At 43.5% G+C, this 23,027-nt stretch overlaps 1 protein-coding gene across 1 annotated transcript in view; it reads right to left on the bottom strand.

The window, feature by feature from the left end:
- LOC147701132 (sialic acid-binding Ig-like lectin 10) overlaps positions 1-23,027 on the bottom strand; it is a 78,386-nt gene that overhangs the window by 17,965 nt on the left and 37,394 nt on the right. Inside the window, exons 6-7 of the mRNA XM_086928584.1 lie at positions 8,645-8,759; positions 5,021-5,111 (exon numbers count right to left, since the gene is read on the bottom strand). Coding sequence (XP_086784710.1) covers positions 5,021-5,111; positions 8,645-8,759 — 206 coding nt within the window. The remainder of the gene's footprint in view (positions 1-5,020; positions 5,112-8,644; positions 8,760-23,027) is intronic.

Below are 23,027 nucleotides of genomic sequence, written 5' to 3' on the forward strand. Positions count from 1 at the left end.
AATAAAGGGCTAGGTATCTAAAGTCAATGGCGATGTGGTGCAGGCAAGCTAAGATGGACGACTTCTTGGAAGAGGTTATGATAGACAAAAACGTGGTCCTATGTTAGTTACTATTACTTGAAGAGGAGCCCTTGTAGTCCTGTTTTACTGATCATCACATTGAAGGAGAGCAGAGGGGGAGCAGAGAAGTTTTATTTCCCTGTCTATGAACATACCAGTATCTCTTGTCCTATGTCGGTTGCACTGAAATACGAATCTGCAGGAGTTGTTGTAGTAAGTAGACTAGGAAGTGACCAGTGGGAGGGTGGGGGAGGCCCCTTGCCTTGTCCTAAAGGCTATCGGCCAATTTGGGGTAGTGAGAACCCAGAGTCTCAGGCCTGCTAGCACATAAGTGAAAGAGTATTGAGAGAGTGCAAATCAAGTAAAATGTAGAGGTGCACCATATTTACAAGCACGTTGCACCTTTCTAGTTAAAGGAACACATAAGAGTGTCGAATTTATAGAGTGCATACATATAAGAGTGTTTAATTAATACAGAGTGCATATATCAGTGTGAAAAGCTAATGTAGGAGTGTTTAGAGATGTTAGAATGATATTAAATTCCATGTTATGTGGCTGTTGCAGAGGAAAATGTAATGCTGCTAAAAGTAGAAATGTGTAGGCCTCATGGCAGTTCACTAAGAAAGAATACGTGCCTTTACAATTTCACATGATATGGATTACTGTTGTAATAATTCAAAGTATTATTGATCATAGAACTGAAAATATACGTTTTATAGAAGTGTTCCCTATAACCAGTGTGTGTAATAAGTTAGAATACTGTTTAGGCTGAGAAATAAAGGTTCATAGTGTGCACAGGCCCGTTTCATGTAATTCTAGTAGGCCTGAAGAGATAAGGTTGTTTCTTTTGATCTGCATGTGCTAGTTAGAATCAGGTCGTGTTAAGCATAAATCGTGGACCATGCTCGAAGGTTTACGACTTAGGAGATAAGCTGGAGGCCGGAGTTTGGGGCCCACTTCATGGGTGTCTGTTTGCAGGTGCGAGGGGGTTCCAATCAAGAGAGTGATGAATAGAGCTCTGTTCTGGGAGACAGGCACAGGCCTGGAGGAGGGTTCAGGAATTTCCTGGGGGGTACCGTCTTGCCGGAGAAGAGCCTGAGAAGCAAGGTCAACGCTAACAATAAGCCCAGAGGAGTATCAGCATGGAAAAAGCCAGAACTGACACCACGTGAGGGGTGTACGTGAGGGGCGTCTCTGAGGGGCGTTTTCTACTGTAATTGTGATTTTGTATTAGGGACAGCACCCCTGGGTGGAGGTAGAGCAGATGGCCTGAGGAACCTAAGAGAGCGGATGGGTAGGCAGATAGCGCATAACTGCGATGCACAGATTTACAACAAAGACTAAGGGAAAGTGAGTGATCTTCTTTGGAAGTCACCACGGCTGACACCTTTTTAGGTTAAGATCTTGCTAAGTAGGGATGTCACTTAGTCTAGTGTTGGGACAGTCTAATTTGGATTTTCCTTCCCTTTTGTAAATGTCGCACAAGTTACAACTTGTGTCCATTCTTGCAACCTTGATTATCTTTGAATTATTTTTGGTGATACTCTTCTGGCGCCTAAGAGCATTTAGAAAATTCATGTTTGTACTAATGCCAGTGTATCTTTTGAACCTTATATTGAGATGTTTGTATCTCCAGTTATCTTTGGCTTTATAATAAAACTTTTAAAACTTATTCGTAGTAAGTGGTTCTTCAGAGTTGTGCAAGTCTTAAACTGATTAACCTAGTAGTGGATTGCTTTTTACTCTACGACAGGTAACAAAGGTTCAGTCGACCTGAGTTGGGATCTAGATCTATAGTGATCTGATAAGAGATCAAAAATCCCGCTGTAACAGTATCGGAGAGATAAAAATAGCAATACAAGTCACAAAGGTTGTGTAGATAAAGGTGCATTTACCTCGAGCGCGATGTAGAGCCAGTGTTCGTTTTTGTTGGAGGCGTCATGCCCCTTTGGTGAATGGGGGTTCTGATGCCCGGTAAATATGGCTGCTGATCGAATAGACTTCCATAGAATCCTAGATTGTTGGGGCGGGACTTCCATTAAAATATATCACACCGAACGAGCTGTCCGCGTTGTTGTGCGTTGCGCTGAGGGGGGCAGGGCAGCATATCGAGCTCTCACCGAGGGCCGCCCGGAGACACCCAATCTGGTCCAGGAGCTTGCACAATCCCACGTTCCGCCAGTGCGATGGGTTCGCTGCTGTGGGGGGTCCGCCTCTCCACCTCTACGATGGGCAGCCGGGGTGAAAGTCCTCAGGGGGCAAGCCGCTGTTTGGCATCCGATATCCTGTGGTTCCGCTAAGTGATCTTTGGAGGAACCTATCAACTGCTATAGATCAGCTATCTCCTCTGGTCATGCCTTAGTTAATAATTTGGCAATCAGGAGTGATGCTTTCATCAAAAGAGTTATGAAAGGTATGAGGCTTAAAAGACCTCCTAAGACTCGTTACTAATCCATGTGAGACATCAACGTGACTTTTAAAATTTGTAGTTCTTGGCCAAACAACACCTATCTCTTACTTATACAAATTTCTATGAAACTTGCTACTCTAATTTGTTTGATATCCTTGAAAGGGTATTCGACATCAAAGAATTGGAAATATCCAACAGATTCTATTCTAGTGAGGGCGTACACTTCGATGTCTGGAAAAGACCCAAGACTGTGTCTAATTCTGCCTTTTACCCTTTCTTTAATGTTTTTGAAAATGTATTTGTGGTAAGATGCATGAAAGAATATGGAAGTAAGATTTCAGAGTTCAGAGCACATGGGGTTGACCGGCTTACTATATCTTATGTGAAACGTCATAAACCAGTTTCAACAGCGAGCCTCACAAGGTGGATAAGTGTGGTTATGAGTGAGGCAGGTGTGGACCTTTCAAGTTTTGGTGCCCATTCTTCAAGAGGAGCAATGTCTAGTAAGGTTTTTGGCAGGGCCGGACTGGGAACCAAAACCGGCCCTGGCAAAGTGCTCGGCCAGCTCCCCCCTCCCCACTCAAGGGGTTGGAGGTGCCGCCGAGCGCTTTGCTAGGGCCAGTTTTTGGCCGATTTTGTTGCAGGGCCGATTTTGCAGCTATGCTGCAAAAACAGCCCAGTAACAAAATCGGCCCCCAGGGGCTCAAAACCGGCCCCCACCCTTGCGGCGCACCGGGGGATTGCCCGGTGCCCGCTATGGCCAGTCCGGGCCTGGTCTTTGGTCAGCTGGTTCCTTACCAGAGATTCGCAAAACAGCTAACTGGTAAAATGCAAGCACCTTTGTTAAATTCTACCTAAAACCAATAGAGCATGCTAGTAATGTAGCCTTGAGGGGCTTTGAACATGCATAATGGTAGACTCCGGTCTTGTAATGAAATGTTGATTCTCCAATTAATATGCAGAGAGAATCTTGATTCCATTAAAGGCAACAGAGTCTAACATTATCCCATCCTTCTCTCCCGTGAGGAGTGGTATACATATATTTATTTGTTTTATCTTGGATAATCTGTATAGATTGTCTTAACAAAATATTTAAGATTTCCTTTTACTTGGGACTCTCTCTCTTTCTTTTTTCCTTCTAGAAAACACCTTGTAGGATGATTCCAAAGTTTCCAAGTTGGATCGTCGTATTCTTGTGTTAGCAGCTAAAAGAGGAAGATGACAGCGTGTTTCAGATACGTATACTCGGTTATGAACATTCTTGTCTTTATGATGTGTTAAATGTTCTTTAAAGGGCCTGCAGTTGGAAGCAGCAATAAATGCATTTGCATAATGTTAGCCACCTTTGTCTTTAATGAAATAAAGATTCTCTCTGCATATTAACTGGAGAATCAAAATTCCAGTCAAAACAAGTACTGAACCACAGAGAAGTATCCTATCTTCTTTCCCAAACAACCTTGTCACAATGGAAATTCAACTTCAGATCTTCTGCTTGAAGAAAACCCCTCTTGCTCCTCACTCCTGGCCACACACCATCAATGGAAAACTGTGTGTAGATTCAGATTGTGTTATTTTGTTTTCTGTGTGGAGGCACTTCCAGCTCAGTCATGGAAGTGTCGTTAAAGCACCAGTGGAATGGGTTGACATGGAAGACTTGTTACTTCCATATGTGAAGTTACAAGGAAACTTACTGACGATACCTTGATTCAATTTGATATTACAATTGCTAACAAACCCTCTATCTCGGCTGCCCATACTAATCTTACTCAATACATGAATGGTCCAAAATTAGGATTGATGAGGCCATCTTGAAATTTAAACAGCTATTGGCCTTGGTTCTACCAACTATTAGCTTATTAGAGCTTTCTTCAGCATTTAAGAGCAGTCCGCTATTTTTGAACAGACTATGCCGCCACTTAATAAAAGTACATCTACTAATAGAGGTGTTACTCAGTCAGACACCGTGTAATTGAGGGCGGCGAGACTTCCGACTCAAAGCACCTTTTATAGGAGGCTGAACCGATTTGTTTCAAACAGCAAAGCCGACACATTGTGGCCCACCTCTCATATGTAGATTTACGTAGAGCACACACATTTAAATTGTATTTCAATCATCACTCCCTCACAGTTTTCCCGTGAAAAATTCCAGCAGTTCGAACCTGATGAAATTTAGCAGAGGATTAGCCCAGAAAAAAGGCAAATCATGCAGAATTCAGTGTGTTAAAAAAACTGCATGTTATGCCTCATTTCTCTATTGAAAACTCAGAATGGGAGGTATTTATAAAATGTGGTAAATACCTCAACCAAAGGTAATAGGATTTACCACATGTATTAAATAGGTCACGCTATTCCAACAAACTTGTAAGGAACTACTTTGTAATTACACATGGTAAATATGTTGTGCATTTCATTTGCATACAATGAGACTGCATTTATGATCATATGTTTGTTAGAGTGCAGTAAGGGCCATGACTTCATTTATTTCAAGTGTCTCATCCGTCACTCCGGTCACAGTTGTCTTGTTGACCATACCTTAAAAACGACACATACCTTTGGGGTCTTTTTAACAACACTGTAGATCGGTATCACGTCACCCACAGTTTCTTTTTCGTCACTGGCTTTTTCATTGTTACACCTTGTCCTGCATTAAAAAAGTACTGATATTTGCAATTTCCACAACAATTTGATGAATCTGTAATTGTTAGAGAAAGTCTTGAAAAAAGCATCTGCATCAACCATAAAATTATGAATTAATCTCGATAAATGTCGGTGTTAACATTAAGCAGGTTCTAAGTGTGCATATATGATTGTTCGTCTGCATAATCATAACGTTTGTATTCATGTATGCACGTTCTACCGAAGTTTATTAGTGTTGGAGTGAACATACAACAGAATGAAATACACTGCACAGGGGTTGTATGGGTATGCATTCATGTAAATTAAATGTACAAAAGTATGATGGTTTGCATGGAGAAACATGGAGAAACATGCAGGTTCAACAGCACAAACACTTATGTTATGTACTCATGGGCATCATAATATGCAAATGCATGAGAGTTTGAATGCATAAGCATAACAGCTTCAATGATCAGTTCAGCTGCCATCTCAAAACTGTTTACATAAAAAATACTTTGAGAAAACTGAGTCAACAACCCAATGCTCTCTTGTAAGAACGGCCAGTACTGCAAGCTGCCTGCACATACATATCAGCGTATGCAGAAGAGAATAATCTTATTTACAGTAAAATGGGACTCCATCAAGCTTCCAGTGTTCTCCAAGGCAGTAGCACACTTCAAAGAGGGGGGCCTAACTGACCTCTTTTTAGACACTAATCCTACTCCTGCTTATGAATCTTTCTTTGACATCCTTCCAGGGCCCTATACCATTGCAATTTTTTCTAAGATGAGGGTATGGGGGTATTACAGTTGAAAGTTTCTGTATGAAATGGAGTGTGAAGTATTGCAGCTTCAACAAGTGCCCCACGTGTAACTCAGCGGAGGAAACTCTTTATCGTCTTGCCTTTTTCGACTCTGCATATGATACCCAAAGCAGTCACACACTTCGGCTTGGACCTCCCAGTTATCCTTGACATGCTTCATCATCGCACTCTGCTCTGGAGGCTCTAGCCTCTGGTGGAGAAAGGAACTATCCTTCCTTGTATTATGCCATTCTTGGCTAACATATTCCTCATCCTATCATCATCTACATTCTAATCTGCCCTTTTACCTAAACATTGCAGGAGTACAACAAGTATCTACTGCCACCCTCTTTTCTCTAACATATACCTTAGACCACTAATGGAGCTGATAACCTCCTACAACCTCAACTGCTACAACCATGCTCTTGAGACACAAGTTATGGTAAAACCTCAAATCCCATCTGAGTTAGATTCCTCTGTTATGGCAGATCATTTAATGTAACAAACTGCCTAAAACTAAATATATGATACACTGAGTTAATAGTTTGTGGTAAATGGACATCCCAACACCAGTCTACTATCTATTTGGCCTGCTTCTCACCCCACTGATTTCAAGTAAGGAATCTAGTGAGATCATGGGCACAAAACAGTACTATCCAATTATTTAAGTGCATCAAGTTGCAAAGTGATCCTTTAATATGATGAGATGCGTAAATCAAATCTTCCCTTCTTTAGGAGTCTAAAAAGGTTTAAATCATCATCAGCATAGTGCTTTCCTGACCCAGGAAACACTGAAATATTACAGTAAGTCAGTGCTTCATGTCTTTTTGCTGTGCTGCCCTATACCAATTTGAAAGGGCCGGAATGCACCCTGTTTACTAGTTACAGTGCATTGGCCACCGCAGAATTTGGTGCCTAGAGCCAACACAGGCACCCTTGCAGCATGATGCAAGGATATCTGCGTTGTTGGCAGTATTGTTTTTGTGTACGTAGGCGGATAAAAACAATGCATTGAGGTGTTTTCTTTGTTTTATGTGTCCTGTAGAACGCAGCACATATGGAAAAAGAAAACAAGCGTTTGCAATGCAATCGGGCTCGCATTTGGGATCTTACATGTATTTAGCTATGCAGCACATTAGCCTACGGGTGCTCATAGAAAACAATTTCTATGGAATGGAATCTATAGAATGCTAAAGTGATTCTGGTATTTTACTGATCTCAGCTGGTCATTTTCTATCAAGAAAGTTAAATAGAGGCAGTTGCCAGAAAAAAAGGTCCCTGAGCAGAAAGCAATTCTGAAATTTTACTGATCTCTTCTGGTCATTTTCTATTAAGGCAGTTAAATTGAGGCAGTTGAACAGAAAAAAAAAGTCCCTAAGCGGAAGCAGACAAGTCCTAGGGCTGATCTCCAGAGCCCAAAAAGTACATACACATATAAGTATATACTAAAGTATATACAAGAGGTCTCGAATGCTCGACCTAAAAATGGGGAGAAAAGAAAGTTTTTCACCTCATTTCGTTAGCTCTGGGAAAGCATAAAGTGTTGGCGCTACCCCAGGTTTACGTGATTTTGTACATCTGGGGGAGCATCACAATCAAAGGCAATTGCATGGGAACACCCACTGCAAATCCCATGGAATGCCTCCTCGACGCAGAGTAAGGCAGCACAGTTCTTTGTGCTGCTTTGCCTTAATTCATATGTCTGAGGTCATGCAAAGCCATGGAGGGTGGCTTTGCGTCGGCATATGGAGAGGCCTGTGCCACCGGAGCGTCATAAAAAGGGATGCTCCAGTAGCGAAGACCTCTAGTAAATTAGCACCCCAGAGAACAGCATTCAACTGACATCAAGTCACAAATTTCATTTGCATTCCAGTCTCTTTACTGGCTGCTGGTGGCTAGACGTATAGGGCTCGAAGCACTGTGCAAAGTTCATCATGCCATTACGGCTCCCACCTTTCTGTGGCAAAACTAAGGACGTTTAGTAATCCTGGGCTCTTTGATTTTGGTTTACTCAACTCCTATCTGTCCTTTCTATGGATACATCTTGCAGTGGAGAGCACTCCTCCTCAGCCCAAACAGCTAAGATATGGAACCTCTACTTACAACTAAATCAAAATAAAATGCACAAATGCGACTATGTTCACCCTACACCACATTACTGAATGCATATGAACAAAGAATCCTAGATATTTGCATAGTGTATTGCATAACTATTTTGTAAACTCTACTATATAAGTTTGGAAGGAGATTAATAAGGGATTGTTTGCATATGTATGAGCGTCTGTGAACTCATGCATGACTAACATGTACAGGGTCTGAATGCACATGCTCGACTGTTTATAAGAGCATGCATGAAAGCTGGAATGCACATCGATACTGGTGTGAATGTATATATATGTCTGATTGCAACGTGGTTCGAATGAACATGCATGAAGAATCATATGCACATGTATGCGAAGTTGGGGTTTCCACTTGTATGAGAGTTTGATTAAAATTAGAAGTGATGCCGTTTGCAGCTTCTAAGTGCACAGGATTGGACAGCCGGAGGGTGCATGTCTGGATGCATGAGGTATTGAATACACATGCATGAGAGTGTGCTCGCCCATTAACACTTTAAAACAAGAGAGAGCTAGAAATTGGCTCAGGCTTAGCGAGGCAACTGCCTACTGCGACAGGAATACAGTTATACTGATTTAGTCACAGGATTGGAAAATGTTAAGAGGGATTTGCAAAAACGTTTTGCCAGATGAACTTACCTTCTGACCTTGTAAATCACCCCCCAAGCCAACAAACACACTCCAGCCAGGACAACAACACCTGCGACTGCTCCCCCTATCATGGGCATAAGTGGCAGGTTTGTAGATTCCATATCTGAAAGGAGAAAGAAAGATTTCTATTTAATGCATATCTCTATTTATATGCCACCTCCAGAACCTTGATGAGTAGCCACATGCCCAGCGCCTATATGATGAATTAAGCATGACACACACTAGGGTCTCCTTCATGAAACAGAAATAGCGTGAATGAAGAGAGCACATGACTCGAAATGTGTCAGGAAAGAAAAAGAATAAAACTAGTAGGAATAAGTAGCAGAAAAAAGGTACAGAAGATAATATTAAGTGGAGAAAGAGAAATGAGAGTGTTAGACATGTCAGACTTAGGGTGGTCATGCCCCTGACTTTTTGCCTTCCTCCTCCAGTGTTCTGGCCTCATATTTGCTGGTATTAGGACTCTGAGCACTTTACCACTTGCTATCCAGTACCAAATTGTATGCTCTCTCTAACCTAAACATGAAAATAATTGGTTTAGTCCCAGTTGGCTTACTTATAGTTAGGTATGCCATGGGGCCTGTAAATTAAATGCTACTAGTGGGCCTGCATGACTCCTTGTGCCACCCACTTAAATAGCCCCTTTATACATGGCGTAGGCCTGCCATTGCAGAGCCTGTTTGTGCAGTTTTAACGTGACATTTCAACCTGGTAAAATAATATTTTTGCCAGGCCTAGTCCTTCCTTTTTAATATATATAAGACAGAGGGCAGGGTGCAGTGTATTTAAAAAGCAGGGCATGTACTTTTAAGTCTTACATGCCTTGGTAGTGAAAAGAATCGTTTTTCACTACTGCAAGGCCATTATCTCCCTTAGGATAACATTGGGATGACCTTTTTACATTTAATAAGTTTAATTCCCAAACGGGAAGATTTAACTGGTTTGGTTCAAGTCCGAACCGTTGGAATCCTAATTTAAAACCCTAATTTATGGTGAAGTCATCTTTTAAAGTACAACTCTGAAAATGCCACTTTAGTTACTGAACCTGCATCCTCAGACATCGACGAGTACCTTGAATTTAAACCTAAGAGCACTTTTGTTGCACCTATTTCAACAAGACCATTGACCTTTTCGAGACTCTGGTCAAACAAGACTTAGCCAAGCTTCCTTCATCCTCATCGGCTTCTTCTAACCTTTATAGAAGTGAAAGATTTGCATTGAAATCTTTACAATCCAACACTTCTTTACACTTCACTAAGACAGACAAGGGTCGGGCCCTAGTTGTGATGGATTTGGTAAAATATGAGTATAAGATCAACACCATGTTGCAGGATTCTTCTACATACTTGTGTTTGCCTCCGGATCCCACTAATGAATTTTCGGCCTTACTTGAAAAGATTCTGCTACACGGCCTCGAGATGAAATGGATTAGCGCAAAAAACAAGAAATTTCTGTTCACCCGTTTTCCTCATAGGCCAGGGCTTTACATGTTGCCCAAAATTCATAAAAGTATCATAGATTCCCCGTTTAGACCCATTGTCTCCTGTTGCGGATCTATTCATGATCCTTTAAGGCATTATTTAGACACCTTTCTTCAACCCATTGTACAAGCTTGTTCGTCTTATGTACAGGACACCAAACACCCGTTAAACATTCTCCTGGATATTCGCATACCTGATGGTGGTGGTGAAATTTGCTTATGTACAGTTGATGTAGTGTCTTTGTACACTTCAATTCCCCATCTTGAAGGCATCGAAGGGATTGAATGGGCTCTGCTCAGACAAGACACTATCAGAGCAAATACAGTGTTTCTTTTGGAAATTCTCCATTTTTGTCTATTCCATAGTTATTTTTCATGTAAGGGACAATTCTTTCTGCAATCTAATTGCACATCGATGGGCTTTTCTGGAGCCCCCAGCTATGCCAATATTTACATGCTGAAATTTGAAACTGAGCATATTCTTTCAAATCCGCAACTGTGTACCAACCTCATTGCATACCATCAATATATTGACGACCTTCTGATTATTTGGCATGGGTCACGCCGTGACCTTGAGTCTTTAGTTCATGGGCTTAATGATATTAATCCCAGGATCCAATTCACTCACCAAATTGAATCTAAGAGTATTGCTTTTTTGGACGTCAGGCTCGCTCTATCACAGAATACCATTGTAACTTCTATCTTTAACAAACCCACCGATCGTAACAATGCTCTCCTATATCCAAACTTCCACCCTTGGCCACTGGAACAACTCTTGCCTTTTTCTCAATTCTTGAGAATTAAGGGCATTTCTTCTGATCCTGAGGTTGGCATGCAGACGATTGAAAAATCCAAAGAAAAGTTTCTCAGCAGAGGCTATCCTCAATCGGTTGTCAACCAGGCAGTTTTAAGGTCAATGGCATTATGCCGCGACGACTTACTGAAAAAGAAAGTTTAACACACCAGCTCAACCAGGGAAGTATTTGTTTCCACATACTCCACGCATTCAAACCTTGTGAAATCTTGTATACTAGACTGATGGGCTGCACTCCAATCTGAGCTCGATTTAAAAGGTATGTTCGCTGATCCTCATATTTTCGCATATAAAAGGTCAAGCAATCCTAAAGAAATGTTGAACAAACCTATGGACAACCCAGATGTTGCTTTCAAAGGTATGTTGAGATTTATGAATTGCTCCCATTGTAACAATGTTATCACAGGTAATTCGCTAGGACATCCTCGATTGGGTAAAAAGATTGTTTTACATTTTAATGCCAACTGTAACAGTCACCACGTCATTTATGTAATTAAATGTCCATGCGATTTGTATTATGTAGGCAAGCCGGAGAGAAATTTCCGGACTCGGATTACTGAGCACAAGAGCCGCATCAGAACCAACACTGCCAGTTCGCCATTGCCCAACATTGGCCTGCCGCAAGACATAGTATAGCTCAGTTAAGATTTGGAGTTCTTGAGCTGTTACAAAATTGACCAGACAGAGACATGTCGAAATTTTTAACACAGCGTGAAGCTTACTGGGTTTCGTTCATGCAAACATTGTCTCCCATTTGGTTAAATGATAAATTCGAACTTGCTTGCTTTTTATAATGTTCTGATCGTTACCATGACAGCTGTCATTTCATTGTACCAGGTAAACCTTTAATGCTGTTTCATGTTATACATGCCACACATGTTGTACTTGTATCTTTACAGCTAGATACAGAATTTCTGCTATGCTGTTTGCATATATTCTTTGACTGTATGTACCTTCATGCATGGTTTCATTGATCTTGTACTCCATTCCTGAATCGACTATGTACTATATGCTGATGCAATTTGTTGTATACTATTACTTTCATGCGTTTTTGAGTCCAACTTGTCATAGTTGTCATGCCTATTTCATTTCCATTCTGCGTGCTTGGGCAGTCACTCTCCTTTTGGTGCCTGTTGCCGTTTTCACTCACAGTTTTTTGGTTTCACTTTTTCTTTTTCTTTTTCAATATCTGAGTGAAACTAAACACTTTCACTTTACTCACTTTTGTTCGTTTTGTTTTTGCCGATCTAGTTATTTGGCCATTATAAGATGGCCGCCACTCTTGTTTTCATCTTGTCCCTTTTCGATTCCCATGAGGCATTGATTTAATCGCATGCATGCCGCGGCGTCTTCTTCTGCTACCGGCGTTCCTGGTTTCAAAAAGCTGAAACGCAGATATACGTCTCCCGGGTTCCCCTATCTCCCATTTATTTTTTGCACATTGATTCTTACAGCAGTTGTTGCCTTGTAGGTTTCGCTAGTATTTGGACGCTACCGATGTCCCTTATTGACGATCACTAAGAGGTCAGACTCACGTCTATCGGTGAGTGGATTCAGCAGTGTTTGTCTACGGTTTAGTGCATACGTTTACTTTGTGGACACTCAACCTTACAGTAGTTTCTGTTCCTCAGGTCACGCTGTCGCTTGTTTATCGCGTAACCTTCATTTTTGGTTAAGACATTCATTGTGAAGTCAGTTGGCATCTTGGCCTTGTATTTATTTATTTTATTTTGAAAGTTTTATATAGCGCGAACAAGATCTTTGCAGATATCAGAGCGCTTTACAGAGCAGGGGATACAATCAGGAGAGTGGATAACAGGCCATTAGGTATAGCGTAATTGTAGGTAATAGGCACAGTAAAACAGATACATCAACAATGCAAGTAGTACAAGTAAGTGTGAGCATAGACAGTCAGGTAAGTCAACAATACAAATAATACAGATAATCGCAGGGATCGAACAGATAATACAGATCGGTGCAGAGACTTTAAAAGTCCATGTTAATAGTTCAGGTGTATTTAGCCATGAGGATAGCTTTTACTTCTTTTTTAAAGAGTGTGATGGAGGAGATAAGCCTGGTTTCAGGAGGGAGGAGCTTGTAGGCGCTTTTAGACCACGTTTTCTAGTATGTTAATTGATATCACGTTGCTTTATCTCATTGATACTTGTGGTGGTGATGGTCATCTATACCCAGACGCGGACAAGGGCTTTCATACTTTTTACTCTGCATCATTCATCTTGCTGCGTTTTTTCAATTTGGTCCCCTTCACTGTGTTCTCATATTCTTCCCTTCTTCCTAACCTTTACGCATTTATTTCGCATGACAACCATGAACGTTCGTTCTCTCCTATGTTTTGATTAAGCCTCCTGTACTGTATATAGATAACTCATTCCAATTATGTTTCAATGCTTTGCAGATTCCCCTGATGAAGGGCTTTTCTCCACAGCCCGAAATGCATTGGGATTTTTAATGACCACTTATTCTGATGTAAAGCATTTTCATCTTGATTTTGTGAAACTCCTTTGCAAATATCGTGAATAAACCAATTTGAAACTTTTTTTTCACTTGAAGTTTGGAACATTTGATTCATTGGATTCATCGATTAACCAAGAGGACTATGGTTTATAGAGTATATTTCGTGATTTCTAACATTTGGTAAAGCTATTGGACAATTTTGTTGAAACACTTTGAGCGACACCCCTGTAGTGCACTGGGTATCCCCAGATAGTTATTTGGGTTTTCTTTTCACTTTTAGAAAACTGCAATTTTCTTGTCTTAAGGCCTGATTATGACATTGGCGGACCTCCTATGGAGCGCCATGCCAGCACTCCGCAGCAGGACTGCCGACGCTGTTCTCATATCGTCGCCAGATTACAATTAAAAACCTTGGCGGGTGGACGGTGCTACTGAGTCCCACAGCAATGCCTGTCCAAGGCTCATACAGAGACCCTTAGACAGGCAACGCCATGGTACTGCTGCAGCATGTTCCTGCATGGGATGTAATGCACCATGTCATGCGTTGCTTCCCGTGCAGGAACTGGATGCAATACCTATGAGGGCACCCTGAGTTGCCTCTCCACCACCCTTTTTTCCATGGTGGGCTCACCACCATTGAAAGGATGGCAGGGAGGCAACTCATAATGTGGTCGACAGTGCTGCAGCGGCACCGCCAGCATAGCTGACTCTGACAGCTGTGCCACCGCCACGGAATCACAATCCCCCACAGGTTCAGCGGTCCTGAGGTGGTCTGACCGCTGCACTTGTAATGTGGAGGTGTTGCCTCAATGTGACAGTGGTCGGAACTATCAGCAAGGTTTCGGCGGTCCGATAGACTGCGGAACTCGTAATCAGTCCCTTATCCATTTGGTGCCTGCAGCCTGTGTCTGGTCACAACTGGGTGTTGTTGGCAATTGGGGTTTGTATATTCCCCGTAGACAGCCACACAGAATGGGAGCTTAGATGCAGCTGAATGGGCCATCACTGACAGGATGGGAGGGGTGAGCTGGACCCAGCATCCCATGCACCTGAATAGGCAGTGTCCTGTCCCCACGCAAAGGGCTGCATAGCCTCTGTAGTTAGTCTGGAGCCACGGCTGTCAGGGCATCTGTGCACTTCAAAGGCTTGCCTTTAGAATTTTCTCCCACTTCAAAGGCACTCCTGGATATAAAAGAAGGATCTTAGACACTACCACCCAGTACACTTATGGACCTGTGGATACTCCTCTAGGAAGAAGAACTGCTGTGCTGCTGAAGGACTGCCACTCTGCAGCTCTGCTGGACTCCTATTTGCTGTGCTGACCTGCGGGCCTTCTGCTCTCCTGCCTGGGTGATAAGGACTGTTCCTGCAATTCTTTACCCCAGAATGCAGAGTGAATCCAAGTGCTAGTTTGCTGGCCTACTTATCTAAATCCTTAAGGAGATAACTGGCATCCAACCCCCTACACCTGGACTCTGCCATCTGAAAGCCTAATTTGCCAAGTGGTGTCATCACAGTCCTAGACTCCTGGAAGTCAGCAGAACTGCTGCATCTTCTCAGCTGAGCTGCGGATCCCCGATCAGAACCGACAAATCTCCTCAGCTGAGCAGTGTATCTCCACATCATTGCTGCTGTGTGTATTGGGACCATCACAAAAGACTTGCATCATCTCAGCAACCCACATATAAGGAGCAGCCCATTGCCTTCAGAAGTGGGTTTCGCAACACATTTCCCAGCACGGGTGCTCATATCTCTCATCCAAGGCACCTCGACGGTGATGCCAAGACTCCGCATTACCCCTTCACCACTCATTGGTACCGGCTCATTGCCTGAGCTGTGCAATACATTCCCAACTCTGGCCCTCGCATCACAAGCAAAGTCAATGGGATCCTTGACATCAACAAACAGGACCTCATACTACAGCCTCACCTCATATCGAAACCAATGCATTGCCTTGGCTGTGTAACGCATCTTTGACGCAGATCCACGCAACGCTCCACAACCAGGATTTAAACCAGGATCAGCAGGCCTAACTAGGTCTCTGTGTCTGGTCCCTGCTCCGTCACTGTCAGCCAGGTCCCTGGCCTGCTCTTCCCTCGCAGCTTAGCACTATCGACTCTGCCGCTGAGCCCCAGCCTCCTCCCACAAGGGTTTTGAGGCTGCTGCCTGCCTGCTCTGTGCCCTGCTGTGTGAAATCCATCATTTTCGTTTTGTATTATTTGCTACTGTTTGTTCCAATATTACCCCCTCTATCCTGTGAATTTGCTGTATTCTGTGTTCTGATCTCACCCCCACTGTATTGTGTCTGCTGCATTTTGATCTTGCTCTCACTGTTATTCCCTTTTTGTGCCCACTGTAATTTTCTTTTATCCACCCTTTCCTTCCTGCTGCTGGTTGCCACTGCGGCCCCTCCCCCTGCCTGCACTCGGTCCCGCCTTTGAGCTGATCATCCCTCCTCCCTTCCCTACTCAATGGCAGCCACTGTACGGATGCAAAGGCATGCCAAAGGCAACCGTGTCTGCGCCCGTCCGCGACCCAACCATGGCCAGTGCCAGGAATCCTGGATCTCCGCACCGCCAACGCTACGATCAAGCGGCAGTCTACAAACTCAACCCAGGCCAAGCTAGCCTCACCTGCCAACACCAATGGATACTCCAGCTGTCACCGCTGCCAACAAACCTACAGCACGGCCAGGAACACGGACCCAGCATAACCCAACCGCAATACCACACCCAAACCGAAGACTCTGCAATGCATCCTCCTCAACATCCATTCCCTCCACAAACATGCAACCAAAATCTAGGACCTCCTCGACATCACCACCATGGATTAAGCGTTCTTCACCAAAACCTGGCCCAACACCATCTCGGGTCCAGACATCCCCATTCCCCAAGGATACAAGATCTCCAGGAAGGGCCGCCACAACCACCCGGGAGGACGAATTGCCGTTGTACACAAATCAAACCTCCGCCTCAGTATACTCCTCGACGAGCCCACAGACATGATGGAATACCTACACTTCAAGATACTGACCAGCCCCACCACAACCTTCTGAGAAACCCTCATCTACCAACCCCCTGGCCCCTGCAGACCATTCTCCATCTCCATCATGGACACCGTCTCCCCGCATGCCATCGAATCCACCAACTACACCCTGCTGGGAGACCTCAACTTCGACAACCAACTGGACCCCAACACCACATCCCTCCTGGACAACCCCCACAACATTGGACTCCGCCAAATTGTGACTGAAACTACACACTCAGCAGGACACACCCTCAACCCCCCCTCTTCACAACAGGAAACTCCATCACCTTCAGCCATACCACTAAGCTCCCATGGACCAACCACTGATACGTCCACTTCACCTTCAGAACACCTACCATCCACAGACACCAGCACCTGCTCCTATGAAGAAACTGGACCAGAATCAATGACAACCAGATTACCTCCTCACTCATCAACTCCACACCAACCATCGCAGATAATGACAACCCCAACACCGCAGCCCGAACTCTGCACAGATGGATCTCTGTCAGCGCCAACACCATAGCCCCCCTCAAGAAAAACAACAGCACCCATGCCAAGAAAGCCAGATGGTTTACCACCAAACTACGAGAGTGCAGATGCACTTGCCACCGCCTCGAAAAGACCTGGAGGAACACCAAATCCCCAGAAGCACACAACAACAACTTCAGATCGCTTCCAATGCCCACGACCAACTCATCAGAAAAACGAGGAAAAAAACGATAGAAGACAGAATCTCCACACTTGCACAAAACAGCAAAGAACTCTTCAACATCATCAAAAACAACGCATCTTGGAGAGATTTTTGTCCTGTTTCAGAAAAAGATGTTCTGAACATCATCACCTAGCTTAAACCATCCTCGCATACCAGAGATCCTCTTCCTGCACATTTGGTACAAGAACTTAAACACATCATTGCCCCACTATGGACCAATATTATCAACTCTTCCTTTACCACTGGTATTGTTCCAGCTTCCCTCCAACTAGGCCAAATTACTCCCATCGTCAAAAATACAGCGGTAGATCCCAATGACTTAAACAACGTGCGCGCTATCTCCAACCTTCGCTTCGTATCCAAAGCCCTCGAAAAATGCGTCTTGAAACAGTTGGACAAACACATCGACACATGCAATCTCTTAGATGTTTTCCAATCAGGTTTTAGAAAAGGATGCAGCACGGAAACAGCTATGCTCAATATTATCGATGACTTACATCGGTCCCTGGACAAAGGCGAATCCTCCGTCCTCATTCTTCTTGACCTCTCTGCTGCCTTTGATACGGTTAACCATGTCACTTTACTCAACATTCTCAAAGACCGTTTCGGCTTTGACTGTGATGTTCTCAAGTGTTTCGCCTCCTATTTCCAAAAAAGAACCCAACAAATTAAAGTTAGTGGCTGCCTTTCCAAACCTCAACCTGTCGCCTTGGGCGTTTCACAGGCCTTTCTCCTACTCTTTTCAACCTCTTCATGGAACCCTCACCCTTATTCTTACACAACCAAAATTAAGTTATCACCTCTACGCCGATGACACCCAACTATACTACAAGATCAAATCCCACGGTGACATCTTACAACTTAACGATGCCTTGACCAAGATTCAATTATGGTTCCATCAAAACAACCTCAAACTAAACCCCAAAAAAACAGAAATCATCCTATTCTCTCCCAAGAACAATTCGCTCCCTATTCAACACTGGACCACTGACATTAAAGCTCTAAACTGCTCTCTCACAATCTCCAACTCGGCCAAATCACTCAGCATTAGCGTTGACCAGAACCTCAATCTGACTCCCCAAATAAAAAACTCGTCAAAAGGTGCTCTCTTCACACTAGATCACCTTAAAAAAATTAAACCGTTCATCCCAGCTTAGGACTTTAAATCCGGTGGCTGACCGCACTAGGAACATCTCCAACACCCACCGACCATGCAAGCAGCCTAGAGATCATCCTCAACTCCACCCTCTCCATGAAGAAGTAGGTCAACACCATCCATTCACTCCTGCTTCAACACCCTCCGCATGCTTCGTAGGATCTGCAAGTGGATCCCCACCGAAACGAGGAGGACGGTCACCCAGGCCTTCATCAACAGCAGACTAGACTACAGGAACGCCCTCTACGCAGGAGCCTCAGCCAAACTCCTGAAGCGGCTCCAATGCATCCAGAACGCCTCCGCATGCTTGATCCTCGACATCCCTCGCCGCAGCCACATCACACCCCACCTAAGAGACCTGCACTGGCTCCCGTCAACAAGAGGATAACTTTAAGCTCCTCACCCACAAACACAAAGCACTCCACAACACTGGACAAGCGTACCTCAACAGCTGAATAAGCTTCTACACCCCCACCCGCCAGCTCCGGTCCACCGACCACGCCCTCGCCACTGTCCCCCGCTTCCGAACAGCGACCTCCAGGGGCAGATCCTTCTCCAAACTCACCGCCAAGACCTGGAACACCCTCCCAATCCACCTACGGAAGACCCAGGGCCTGCTGACCTTCAGAAGACTCCTCAAGACCTGGCTCTTCGAACAGTAGCGACTCGCTATCCCCCACCCCCCACCCCAGCACCTTGAGACCGTCACGGGTAGGTAGTGCGCTCTACAAATGCTATGATTGATTGATTGATTGAATGTATTCTTATATGAGTATTGTTTGCTCATTTACTTATGTTTTAGTATTCTTACACACCCTTACATGAGGGTGATCTTATGGTTTTAGTGGGTGTTCGTCACCGCTTTCCTGGTTTGTTTTTACACATCTTTCATGGAGATATCCAGATTTGTATGTGTATTACACTTTACACTTCCTTACTTGAGGGACAGCAATGGGACAGGAATGGGTACTAGACCCATTTCTACATAGTACATTGCATGACCTCTACATGGGGGTTGTCTAAATGGGTGTCATTCCCATTTGCAAGTGTTTACGTTTTTAACCCTTACACAGGGTATGTCTTTATGGGTTGTAGTCCCGTTTACATTAGTTTCTCACCCTTACATCAGGGGTATATTATGGGGGGTCAGTCTCATTTACACGTAGTACACTAAAAATCCTTACACAGGGTGTGTCTTTATCTATGACAGTCCATTTCTGCTAGTTTTGATCCTTACATGAGCGTTGGCTCAATGGGTGCCAGTCCCATTTACATGGTTCACGTCACCAACCTTTACATAAGGGACATATTTGTGAGTTTCAATCCCATGTCTCCATGTTTTTGACCCTCACGTGGGATGGCAAAATGGGTTTTAGTCCCATTTGCACAGAGCAGATTGTTATTTATTTTATTAGGAATCCCTGGATGGGGTACAGTTTTCTTTGTCTACACTTTATAATTGTAACATTATACAAATATTGTTTCACATCTCAACATGAAAATGGGGGAGGATGAGTGATAATTCTTGTATTTGTATTCATCTTCTCTGTTTTCTTCCTTGTTCAGTCCTCCTTGTGATGTAGCATTTTCCTTGCATCCTTGGATTCTGGACTATTTTATGTATTTCTACATTCTTTGTCTATAGTTGTCCCCACATTGTATTGTTATTTTATTTTTTGGGTGTCGTGGTGTAAGGCAACGGTTAGTTTGTGTCATGCTGTGTCATGCATCCTCGTATGCCTGTCTGGCCAGTGGGTGTGTTTGGTGGTAGCCATAGGTGTGTTTATCTGCTAACATGTTGTTTCTTATGCCATTTCATTTTATGCTATATTTATGAAATGTATAGGAGGGGAGGATGGGTGATATCTATTAGTGTATATTTATCTATTGCTTCCTCTTTATTTTCTTCGATGCATCGTTTCTTATTTTTTTTTCATTTTGATTGCATATGTTTATCTGCATATGAGTAAATGGGCTTAATTTCTTTGTATGGCTCTTTTTGTTATAACTTCCTTCGGGTAACCAGTTTTATGTTTCTGTTATATAAGAAAGGGGGATTTGTAGTATCTTGTTCATATTAATATCCTGTCATTATCTCCTTAGCTGCTCAGCCAGTGTGATTGTGCTGTGTGCTGTATGGAATGTTAGTGTGGTGATGCTAAATGGAATGATTGGGTGCCTCTGAGGTGAAGTGGACAACTGGAGTATGGGCTGAGCAGCAGGCAGGCTGCATCTGGTGGGGCTGCTTCTCAGGAACATAACAACTTATAACTAAGACTCAATAAAACTACTGAAACTACATCTTGTCTACTGGACTTAATCACTACAGGAGGTCACGCCATGATGCTGCAAGCTCTTTGACCAGGAACTGCTGAACACTGGCAATGATCCTGAGGAATACTACCACCTTCTGGCGAGAAGTGCTCACAGCAACCCCCTTCCTTCTAAAATCTCATTGTCACAAAGCAGCTCTTTCCCCCACCCCTATCATCTTTCTTTTGGCCAAACTTTCCAGTGCTACCAAATAGACATTTTTCAGTATTCTGCTGAAACATGTCGAGCATGCTAAATAAACACAAGAAATGTTTTTTTTCCCTACAAATATTGCCTTTCGATTGTTTGTCCTTAGGGAGGGAAACTGTATCCTTGGTGACCTTACTAAGCACCACGTTTATTAATTTGGGGTGGAGACTTTCTTGTATTTATTTATTGCCCTTCTCCCCTGCGTCTCCACCGGCATCTGCTTTCAGGGGCCCCCTTGCTGTATTGAAAGCGAGCGCGCACCTTTCTTTTGTACATAGTTCGGCTAAAGGGTGCTTCACAGGTCACTTCTGGACAGTGCCATGTGAGCGACTTTTGGTATATTCCTTGATGTCTGGAAACAAGACTACCAGGCAGCTGCTCTTTTTGAAATCCCTAGCTACCAAAAAACAAACGCCACTTTCTGACAAGTAAAATACGAATGCTGTAACACTCGAGAGTATTATGGACAAGCTCAAGAATCTTCAAGTGGCACTGTCACCTGTGGAACGCTCTACTGCTGGAGAAAATAAAGACCTCAACTTACTCAGGGATAACATCACCATGGTTAGGGTGCAGCAGGACACAACTGAAAAAATACTGACCACCCTTGAAAGCAAAGTGATGGAATCTGCAGATTGGGAGTACGAAATATAGCACTCATGGAAAAACTGGCAAATCTGACGGATGGGCAACCAGGGCTAGAAGGGGGTCAATATCTGAAACCATTTCTATCCATGTTTCTATCTAAACTTCAAGAATTGACCCCATGAATGACAAAGGGCCGATAAAATCATAACAACGAACCGAGCCCTGAAAGGTGACCAATGACTTGTCATAGAGTGTTCACTGCAACACCAAGATGCATCCCGAGTCCTCAAACCTCCAAGAACCATGAACCATATCTCTACTAGGAACACAGAATATCCTCTGTGGTGGCGTTTGCCTATGAGGCCACCATTCTTTGAAAGGAATTCCTGGTGTCAAACCCCTCTCTATGTTGAGAAAATCTGATAAGGGTTGTTGAACCCTATTGTGATGCTGGTGACTTTGAATGAGGTTAACAGGGAATTCTATGGCCCAGAAAAGCTGGAGTAAGTGCTGGAGAATCTCTATTAAATTCCATGAGATACAGAAACAACCTCACATACATCGCTATAATCTCCTCCTCGAACAGGAGCCACTCCCTGAGCGCAGAGACCAAGATGCGGATTGGAATATGGATGGGGCCCCCTCAAAGAAGGACAAAGAAAAATCTAGAACCTGCTGAAAGTATAGTTTTTACAATCCTGATAAAATTCACTGTTCTTCTGAGTTACAAAATGCTAATCGGCAAATGATGTGCAGCCCCCTCCCCTGTTCACTCTGCTTACCCCTGCTCATGGTACACTCTGGAGAAGGGATTCCGCTACTTCAAGACCCAAAGAGAACACAAGCAGGAGACTGATGTCTCTACTGAACCTGCTAAATCTATTGGTTCTCTTTCCTTAGACACCATACACACCATCAGTGCCATACATTTGAGGATCTTTTCTCAAGCACTACTCAAATTGAGACACTCAGAGAAATCACCCCCATGTGAGAGGAAAGACCTTGCCATGGATCACTTAATATTAAGAAAAAAAAGTCCTCTCACAGTAAGCCCCCAAAGAACCTGGTATTGCTCTCACACAAGACTCTCATCTTCCCAAAATGGAATCATAAAACTAAATAGAGACTGGATAGTTAACGCAATATCCTCCACTGAATATGACAATCTAACCCTTCAGAGTTGTTTGGCACACTCCTTGAAGAATGGCGTTTGCATTTTTATCCACAAGAATCTTGTGGTGAGGATTCACCATACATGAACAAATCCGATGGGTCGCTATGTTGTACGATTAGTGTATGCACCTACTGACCCTAAACAGGACGTCTTCTTCCGCCTTTCCCAACTTTTTCCTGAGTTTGGCCAGATGAACATAATAGCAGGGAGGGATTGGAATAGTTGTGATGGACTCTGTTCTGAATAGAATGGGCCTTCTTGTTGGTTTGCATGAGGACTAAAGGAGTGTACAACAAAGGAAAAGTTTGTTAGCTTCATGTTGGACCCTTGGCAATTGTATCATCACACCTTCAGGGTCTATACTTATCTTTCTACTGTGCATGATAAAGAAACAAGAATGGACTTTATTCTTGTGAGCA

This window comes from Lissotriton vulgaris, chromosome 7 (assembly GCF_964263255.1).
Source record: "Lissotriton vulgaris chromosome 7, aLisVul1.2, whole genome shotgun sequence".
NCBI classification, from domain to species: domain Eukaryota; kingdom Metazoa; phylum Chordata; class Amphibia; order Caudata; family Salamandridae; genus Lissotriton; species Lissotriton vulgaris.